General features: G+C 42.5%; 1 protein-coding gene across 1 annotated transcript; it reads right to left on the bottom strand.

The window, feature by feature from the left end:
• Positions 1 to 748: 748 nt before the first annotated feature.
• LOC103375549 (bone morphogenetic protein 2-like) lies at positions 749 to 2761 on the bottom strand. The gene is made up of 5 exons (XM_008305857.1): positions 2449 to 2761; positions 2071 to 2210; positions 1694 to 1810; positions 1267 to 1474; positions 749 to 1164 (listed from the first exon to the last, which is right to left on the bottom strand). The coding sequence occupies exons 1-5, from the start codon at positions 2759 to 2761 to the stop codon at positions 749 to 751; spliced, it is 1194 nt and encodes a 397-aa protein (XP_008304079.1).
• Between the last annotated feature and the right edge of the window lie 7478 nt (positions 2762 to 10239).

Below are 10239 nucleotides of genomic sequence, written 5' to 3'. Positions count from 1 at the left end.
GGCTCTTTTCGCATATATTCAGGGATACTGTCAGTTGAATACCAAAAACTAAATAGTTTGGGATCCTTGGATTACAGCACACAAAGGATCAGTGATTAACAGTTGAGGAGCACTTCTTTTATTTCTCAAAATAATACAATATTTAAACATATGCATGAAAATACAGCAAACCATCACCATCCCACCCCTCACTGTCCCAGTGGTAAAGAGTGCAGGCAGCACAGCCTCAAGCCAACATGTGTGATAGCTACACTGGTCTACAGCACCAAATCTGTTCTTTTCAGTAAAAAGGCAGTGACATTGTGAGATGCGTAAGTTTTTGGGAGTTCGTCATTGTATGTTTTAAGACAAACCATGATCTTTTAAAAACTATAATCAAGTAGTTTTGGTGTCTAATCTAATCGGAGTAGGTTTGTAGCATAAATCAAAGAAAATACTGACTAAAAATGACAGCAGTGGCTTAAAATGACCACTGAAAACACAACAAGGCCCCACGCGGGACTTAAACGCCACTCTTCTCGGTCAAAGTCCTGTGTTTGGTTAGTGCCACTAGATGCAGACTTTGTTGCAATTTTTATGTGCAAAACAAAAGAAGCTCGCCATGTGAGGCAAATGGAAAAACAAGCCCAAAAACCTAGGCATCTCACATTCTCACAGCCTTGGGAAATGAAGGCATTTTGTGTTGTGAACCATTGTAGCTCCTACACATGTTGTTGTGAGACTGTTCATGCAGGAGACGAGCAGCCAGTCAGTGACAGCCGCAGCTCAACGCCACCATGTCGTCGTACTGCTTCAAAACCACGTTCTCCTCGTCGTCGAAATACAACAGACTGATGGACTGGAGTCTGTCGGGCACGCAGCAGGGGGCTCCAACTTCATCGCTGTAGAGCTTGAGGGCGTGCATGATGGAGCGCACCGTGGCGTGGTTGGTGGCTCTGAGGCCTCCTCCCAGAGGGAACGGGCAGGAGCCTTTGCAGTGGTGGGCGTTGTATCCGCGGGGAGAGATGATCCAACCCGACCAGCCGATCTCGTCGAAGTCAACGAAGAGGGGAACCCGCTGGCAGGACTGGGGGCGGCCGTCGGGTAAGAAACCTGAAGATGCGCGTCGCCTCCTGCTGCGGATGTGATGGGGCTCAGGTGCTGCTGCAGGTTGGGCAAAGGACGCTGTAAATCAAAAGTAACCCATTTTGCGGTGGACACAGAATGTTAAAATATCAATTTAAGTCTTTAGTTCATTGTACAAGAAGAACATCCATCCTATGCAACACACTCCCACCATCTTACCCAGGTAGGACTGGTTTGATGCTGCTGATCTCCCGTCGTCTGAGAATATCACCAAGAAGGCGTTTGTGTCTGTCAACTCTGCATTCTGCTTAGAGGACGGCACCACTGAATCCATCCAGTTACCAGATGGAAATGTGGTCACCACCAGGATGCCATTGTTCTCATGACTGTTCCGGATCCACTTGGACGCCTGAAAGTCAAAGCATGATTGGAGCAGTTGGGGATAAGTCATTTGCAAAGTTCTTAACAAATCATATCTCACTCCAAACAAACATAAGTTTGAACTGGAAATGACTTAACAACAGAATACTGTTTTACTGGAAATGTAACACTTGAGCAACAATGTGGCAGAAAAAAAGAAGCCAAAAGTCTTTGTTAAAACATGAAATCAGAATATGGAGGGTTTTACTATTTGAGTGACATTGAAGACCTCCCATCCTTGCGTGTACAAGGGCACCAGTCTGGAGTTGATGAGGTTTCCTCTCCACGGCTTCACTCTGCTGTCCAACACCTCATATAGATCCACCTGAACAGTTGGAACACTAATGTTAGTCTCGCTGGCAAAGTCACTCTCTCACCAAAACCACCACATCTGTGCTAAAGCTCTGTAAATATGAAATATCTGCGGACACTGAGGCAGGATGAGTGATCTTATTCATGGTCATTTTGGTGGATTACTGAAGTCTCCAAAATAGTGTATCAGCCAACACCAACACTTCTGTCAAAAACATGGTAGATCTCTTTGCATTTTTGTGATCTCATGTATTCTCCCTCAAACCAGCTGACCTTGTAGAAATGCGGGCTATGTGACTTTCCGAGGTAAAACTTCTGTTTCTTTCTGAACCAGCGGAACTCCGCTTTGATCATCCTCTCCTCTTTACCGAAAGATGACAAGTTGAAAAAGTGAAACTGCTCTCCAGCACGACCTGCAGACGACAAAACATCCAATAAACATCTTTAGAGAGCCGATAAAACAATCTGTTATTAAAGGAATGGTTGTTAAACAGACACATGTTGTGCGCAAACGTGCGTAATTGGAACTTTGGGTTGCAATTACGCACGCTCATCCATAGTACTAAACGGTGCAAACCAAATGTTTACTTATATTTAAAAAAATTATATCATTTTCTCACTAATGTTTCGGTTTGACAAGCTTTTGCTCACCTTTATCTTCAAAACTCCGCACTATGTTTCCTTCCAGAATCTCCTTTTGGCTTTTCATTGTCCCATCGGAGACTGACACCGCGTTAAAAAGATCCAACATAAACTGAGGCGCTTTCTTTCGAGGAGCCGCCGCTGGTCCTCGGGGTAAATCCTTCAGGTTGAACAGCGCGTCCAGCTTCTGACTCGCCGCGTTGGTGGCATCCAAACCGTCCTGCTTGCCCGCCGCCCCTCTGTGCTGCGGGATCACCAGCGGGCTGACGCATCTCAGCTGGAGAGCCAGAAGGAGGCAGAGGCGCAGAGCTCCTGCTGTCATTTCTAGAGAGGGGGGACTGAGCTCTGTACCTGTGAGACGGTGGGTGATAAGGCTTCTGATGACAGGCTCTCCCTGTATTCAGCAAACAGCGAGAGATGATTGGGGCGTGATTGATGACGGAAAAAATAACACAAAGGAGAAGCGACAACGACCCGAGAGTCAGCTATAAAGATAAAAATGAGTAAATGACTGGTTTACCTTTATTTGTGATTTGAAAAGTTTTGAGGCCATTTGGCTTATTTAACCTTTTAAATAGATTTTATCAGAAAATATAGGCGCCTATAGAAACTTCCATAGCTTTACAAACTGTTCACAAAAGATAGAAATAAAATAAACTGTCCCAAATAAAGTGCAAAATTAAACGAAACCCACTATATCAATATTGTAGCTGAATACACAAACTGAATATACAATTAAATTACAGTGTTTATTATCATTGATTTAATGTTGAAATTAATTATTTCAACATAAATAGTGGAAAAGAAACCATCTTCTTCCCTTCAGTGCTATGGTTCTACAACAGGCACCAATTAGGGGCCAACCAAATAAAGTTATCCCATTATGATGTTTTGTCGCCGTTGCTCCACATCATGTGTTTCTCTGTCCAGCTGTCTGTTATCAGTACGAAGCCAGTCGCTGGAGAGCAAACGAACCACGGAGCCGTGACGCACACGAAGCGCGTTTTCAAAAGCTCCCCCGTTAATGCGCACATTTCCACAAAACGCAAGTGGCTCCTCGCTGTTTGTACAGTGACTCAGAGCTGACACCGAAATCAGTGTGTATTCCTCTGTTAACATGAATCCGAGATGATCTCGAATCAATCAGCACCAACAAAAGGGATCAAATTCCTCAGATCGTCCTGCTGATTAATGGTTCAGTGTCTCCCCCTCCTCTCATCATCAGATTCGCTGATGATCCCCTCATTTGGAGGCCATTACTCACTTTTAGGACCACGTAGTAAACGGGCCTTTTTCTGATCTCTCAGTAGGCACACTGTCAGATAAGAACCAGGATAGATTATAGCCATAAACACTGTCAACAAGAAGACAAGAGATCAAACGATGATGGGATTTGCTGAAACACAACGTGTATTCATGCTGCATCATGTTATTTTTGTTGTAGAAGCTTAATCATTCAAATAATCATGAAAAACTTATGTGTGTACATCTGGAATAACATGAAATGTTTCAGGCTGTTGCATATCTTCCTTTATGCTGATTTAAATTTAAATTTGATTCAGTCAGAACTCTGTCCGGTCAAGGTGCGATGGAGAACTGGATCAGGATGACTCACATGAAGACCCAGCACATAGGTTTCGGTGTGTACATGTGAACTGTATGCGTGTGACATGTGGCACGGGACAGCCGGCGATCGTGGGATGTCCTCCGATGTTTACACTGACCGTGTGCTGGTCCCTGATAGACTTAAAGGGAAGCCCTCTGACGTAGATCCTCTCACAGCAGTCCAAGACTCACCACGGTGTCCCGCATTCGGCCTGATTACAATCATAGCAGTTTTGATAGTGGAGCTGGGAGACATAGGTTAGAGTTTTGATGTTCTATTCAAGTCATAGTTAAACATTTTATCTTGGGATGTTGAAAGCTAGTGCACATGAACCTGATGCATAGGTGCCCTGTGTATCAACAGAAATGCCAATATTCCCTGTTTGTTCTGTGTCCAGATTTACACCCATCATCTGTTACTTGTGCAGGATTTTTCGTGTTCACTTTTAAACACGGTGTCAGCTTCCAGGAACCTCCACTGACTGTATGTAAAGGTGGATGACCGCCCCATCGTTTCTCTGTTTGGTTTCCTGAGATGCGACTGTGAAGCTCAGTGGGGTGGATGTGCCATTTCAGCAGTTCCTGACTCCTCCTAACTCGTAGCTAATCCAAAATCGAGCCAACAGGTGGAGTGTGAGGGGAGCTCAGGTGAACCATGAGAACATCTCTGGTTCATTGGCTGTCCTGTGACGGTACCAACCTGACACTTAAAGCAGAAACAGCCTTAATTGTGCACAACTTGAAGCCTTAATACGATTTAAATGGCTGAGCTCTGAAAGACTCCCTCCTTGTACAGTTGACGTCTTCAACATGTTCAAAAGACAACTGAGGTTTACAGTTTACCGCCCTGTGAAGCTCACTCATCTTTTGTATGTTGTATTGGAGAAACAAGTGAGACGCAATGAGTTAATCAGGGAGCTTTAAAGGCGTTACAAGATGTGTTTTGTTACAGAGACAGTGTGCCCTTAATAATCTTGTATGCTACGCTGGGCTAACTAGCCGTTTCATATTTAACAGACAGATGTAGTCACCATCTCTTTACCAAACTACTTTTGAAAAAGCAAGTCAGCTTAAAGAAGTAAAAAGGAAATAACAGGGACAGGTCCGCCATAGTCTGAAGTCTGGTTGCCCAACAGAACCAATCTGAGGGCTACTCACATACTCATAGAACTGGAGTTATATCCACCAACTACTATTATTCTGGCAGAACATTTTTGTGGAACCCATTTCTTTCCTGTACAGCTGCGTTTCAACAGCACAACCACCCACAACCCAAATTTTTCCACTGACCACTAAAGATTTTGCATTATTGTCACTGAAAACTGTTCAGACACAATGAAAATGCATCCATTTTTGATATGTAACTAATAATAATTTTATTTATATTGCACATTTTTAAAAACAAAGTGCTTCAACAGAGCAAAAGCAGGAAACCCAGAGGTCAATACGACAACAGTACAGATGAAGTGAAACAAAAAGACCCTTAATGCAAAAGTCAAAACACAATATGTCAGTATTAACAAATACAAGGAATAAAATCATGGACGGATTAAGCAATGAACCTTCAAATTAAGTCACAGCTGTTGTTTAAAATCTGCAATATGGGTTCTCATGTATACATCCATGCATCCATTATCTATACACCACTTAACCCTCATGGTCATGGGGGGCTGGAGTCTAGAGACAGACAACCAAGCACACTCAAATTCACGCCTACGGACAATTTAGAATCACCAGGTAACCTCAACATGTTTTTTAGACCTTGTGGGAGGAAGCCGGAGAACCCGGAGAGAACCCACGCTGCACGGGGAGAACATGCAAACTCCACTCAGAAAGATCCCGGGTGTCCTAACTGAGACACAAACTGGGGATCTTCTAGCTGCGAGGCGACGGTAATAACCACCGAGCCACTTTGCAGCCCACATGTGTACATAAAAACCCATATTGAAGGATACTTCTTCATGCCCGGCTTACCTGCATAAGCAATTGATAAGAGTAAGTGACCAGAAAAAAATATTATCTGCCCTAGAGTAATCTGATATATATATATGTAAACCTAATGAGACATTGTGCCATCTCAACTCACTATTTCACTATATTCATCATATGAACTAACTGGCTTTTGGAGAAAATTCATTAATAATAACATCGATGCTGGTTCTGTTCTTTAAATGTCAACAATCTTTTATTGAGTTTTCCTACACGTCTGCTTTTCCTACTGTCACTGTCCTCTATGAAAGAGGTCTGAAACGCTTTCTGTTAATCATGACCACTTTAACTCAAGCTTGTGAATTCACTCATAAATCTCAGCATTACTTTGAGAGCTCTTTAGCCTCTTTAGACTGATATGAGTCTGTAATCAAAACACTGTGCCTGCAGTGCTCCCAGTTGAACAGCAGATGAGGCTATTGATTTAAGTAAAACAAGAAAAGCAGGTTCTCTGGCTGTGTCGATGATGATGATATTTCAGTATACAGTTTAAAGTGCTGTGTCCTTATTAAGTTAGGCCTGGTTTTAAATAAAACTATCTGTAATAAAGAACAAATGTCATGAGGGCAATTTCTGTGGTTTTGATATTTTTTGCAGCATTTGATTTTGTGTCCAACAGACTAGAATAAAGTCACACTGGATAATCCGACTAATACTTTGTTCTTCTATTATCTGTAACATATTTTCGTGAAAACGTTCCCCTTGAAAAGTGTTGCGCAACATTTTGAAGATGGATGTCCCGGGTATCTCCACCGGTGGATGTCGCGTTAACGTTCGTGTGCAGCCGACGACTCCTTCACCCTCGGCCACCTGGCTCCACATCTGACGAGTGTGTCCATGTGTTAATGACTTCACCTCGTGTTAAATACCTCTACTGAGGCAATTAGAGACACATGGAAGGCATTTGCTCCGAGCGCTGGCCACTGCTGCAACTCTGTTTGAATGAATAATGAAGAGGAATACAGTCACAGCAAAAGTGGAAACACATGACAAGGGTGTCGAAGTCCACCACGATGTAAAGTGATTTAAAAAAAAAAAGAGAGAGAATGAATCAAGCTGGGCCAGCTGTCCCCTTCACAGTCCGACACGTCCAGTTTAACAGAGAAGACCTGCCATCGCTTCCTGCTGCAGGAGATCCACTATAACTAATATAGCTAGAGGTGACTGGTGATGAGTCTGAGCTGCAGCTACGTGCCATGTTCCACCTCATTAAACAGGTAGACGTTATTCCTTTATGCCTACAGTTTGATGCATTGGTCAGGTTTAGGTTTCAGAGGATAGACAGGACTGCCATGTCTGCATAGCTTGATTTAGCATGACGACTGGAAACTGGAAAAAGTAGTTCTCATGGTGTCGTCCAAAGGCTAAAACAACAACAAAAAACCCCGATATGAGTCTTTCTAAAGTCTTAATCTAAATCTTAATTTCATCGATTTCTTTTTGCTACAGATTAAAGGTGGATTCTGAAGAAAGGTTGTTGATCGTTAGCTGATTAGCATATTTACATAGATAACAAGTTGCAGTACTGAGGTGCCTGGTATGGTATATTTTCAGATGGAGATATTAATTGACAGTTCTCTAGGTGTAGTCATGAGATAATGATCAGAGCACCGAGGTCCAGGATCCGTGTAAAACTTGCAGCCGTCCTCATCCGTGTTGCAGATATCCAGTACATTTTGGATTTCCCTTTTCAAACTAGGTCCATGTCCTTCCTGTTAATTTTCTATGAAGTCTGTCAATGCGTTCTTCATGCTTTCAAGCTTCTCAGCAGTTTTCTTACACTGACTGGCCGACTGAGTGAAAACCTCTCTGGCTTTTTCTCCCTCTTTCTGTTCACTCATTCGTCTCACAAGGCGCTGAAACTCTTCTATCTCTGACAGAGCTGCTCTAGCGTTTGCTCCAGCTGTTGTCCTAAATAAGGCTGACCTTTGCTCCAGCTCATCCGACACTGTCTTTATTTCCTCCAGGTAAATCTTTTGCAATTCAGTGATGTTTGCAAATTCATCATTCAAACACTCCACTATTCTAAGCATTTCCTTCTCTGTCGTTGACTTCTTTAGGGTTGCTTTTGAAGCAGTTGCAGCTCCAAATCTGGCTACAATGGCTGCTCCTATGATGACTGCAGCTCCACCTGCTAGTATTGACATTTTTCCAGTTTCTTCACTCAATACTTTGGTTCCCACTCCAAATGCTGTTGCTAATCCTGCTCCGTATCCAAGTGCTTGAACTCCTTCCCCTTCCAGTCTTGTGCAGAAAGTTTCATGCTGCAGCACTTCAGCTTCAGCATATATATTACTAAGCTCACACTCAATAGCGCTCATTCTTGGTTCGTTTTCTGCATATAGCCTATTGAATGCTCGAGCAGCTCCACATAGTTTGTTTACTAGGACAGACACATGAGGTGGTAGTTCTGTGTCCATTGTTCTTCCTGTACTTTTTCCCAGCACCACCAAAATCTGAAGAAAATGGTGACCTCTGTGACCTTTGTAGGTAAAAGAAGCCTCTGTCTCATTCCAGTGGGGAGTTGTGGTCCAGAGCGTCCATAATACAAGTCTGAAATGTGAAAATAGTCCATCAGTACCTGTCACGTTTCATTTATATACTGATCCTGACCAGTCAATTAATATGTTCTAAATAGCAATATCTGTAAAACTGTACAAAAATCATCAACCATATTTCAGTTCTTAATATACATATTGTTTAAAAAAAAAAAAACATGAATTATTGATTATATATAATTTATAATTTTGATTATTTAAATACAGTAAAAAATTGTGTAATTTAATTGTAAAATGTTGTAAAAGAACATATGGGTTTAAATGCAATAAAATAGTATTGTTACACAGCCACAAATGATAAACGAACAAATTTCTATTTGTAAAAATACAGATTTTTTATGTGTACATTATGTACAGTTTTGACTTTTTCTGTTTTTTTAAAATGGTTAACATGTAATTAAATACTTCATTGATTTAAAAGATAATATCTATAATTAACAAAACTGGCAAAATCCACAAAATACCAGTAAAGCGTGAAAAAAACCCCCATCCATCCATTATCTATACACCACTTTATCCTCACTAGGGTCATGGGGGGCTGGAGTCTATCCCAGCTGACTCAGGGTGAAGGCAAGAGATACCCTGGACAGGTCACCAGTCTATCACAGGGCTACACTTAGAGACAGACAACCAAGCACACTCACATTCACGCCTACGGACAATTTAGAATCTGCACGGGGAGAACATGCAAACTCCAAGCCGAAAGATCCTGGTGCCCCCACCGGGATGCGAACCAGCGACCTTCTTGCTGTGAGGCAACAGTGCTAAAAATGTCATCAGCCGTGAGCGTGATTCAAACTCATGACCTCCACATCGGGACCGTTGCCCAGTGGGGGAAAAAAATGTCAGTTAGAAATGTTAAAACTTGTTTTTTATACTCTAGGAAAATGAACATATTTGTCATGATTATTTTCACACAGACATTAAGTTTCTAAGAACACCTCAACAAATTATTCCTTGTAATGTTGAGTAAAAAAAAGTTACCAGATCGGCATTAAGCTGCCTTTTTCAATTCAATTCAATTCAATTCAATTTTATTTGTATAGAGCATATATTTACAACAACAAGTCATCACATAGCGCTTAACAAAGGCAGAAACACCCAACAATCCAAAACACTGGGATTCCCTATAAGCTTCAGCAGTCCACAAGCAGTCCGCAACAGTGAGAAAGAACTGAAAACCCCCGCGGGGGAAAAAAACATCCGACAGAACCAGACTCAGGGAGGGACGGCCATCTGCCTCGACCGGTTGGTGACTGACCTTTGAAACATTTCTTTTGTCACAACTCACTAGAATAAAAACGAGATCATGAAGGATCATGGGTGAGGTTAAGCAAAGATTGTGGTTATAAAAACGTACATGTTAACCACAGATCTCTTATGATACACCAGCTATGGTGTGCTGTATGAAAGTTAGACTTGCTTCACACCCATCCACCATGACGCTAATACTATATTAAAATTAAAGCCGCAAGCGGCGACGGACGGGTCCTCGCCCTACGCTTGTCGGCCTTTGCGCACAGCGGGGTGTGGGGCAAACCTGCTCCGGGCGGGACTGTGATCCGGCATGTGGAGTTTGGGGCAGATCGGAGCAAGTGTGGCCTAGTTACGAGTCACTTCCTGTTTAGTGGCGAGCCGCGGCGGCGTG

Source organism: Stegastes partitus, unplaced genomic scaffold, assembly GCF_000690725.1.
Source record: "Stegastes partitus isolate 25-593 unplaced genomic scaffold, Stegastes_partitus-1.0.2 Scaffold2663, whole genome shotgun sequence".
Taxonomy (NCBI): domain Eukaryota; kingdom Metazoa; phylum Chordata; class Actinopteri; family Pomacentridae; genus Stegastes; species Stegastes partitus.
This window is presented reverse-complemented; position numbering and strand designations above follow the sequence as displayed.

Bases quoted from the DNA above. Each gene is read 5' to 3' on its own strand.
- LOC103375549 (XM_008305857.1), bottom strand. From the start codon at position 2,761: ATGACAGCAGGAGCTCTGCGCCTCTGCCTCCTTCTGGCTCTCCAGCTG. The intron at 2,211-2,448 runs GTGAGCAAAAGC...TGTCGTCTGCAG, and splicing joins GCGGAGTTTTGAAGATAAAG to GTCGTGCTGGAGAGCAGTTT. The intron at 1,811-2,070 runs GTCAGCTGGTTT...CCAACTGTTCAG, and splicing joins ATAGCCCGCATTTCTACAAG to GTGGATCTATATGAGGTGTT.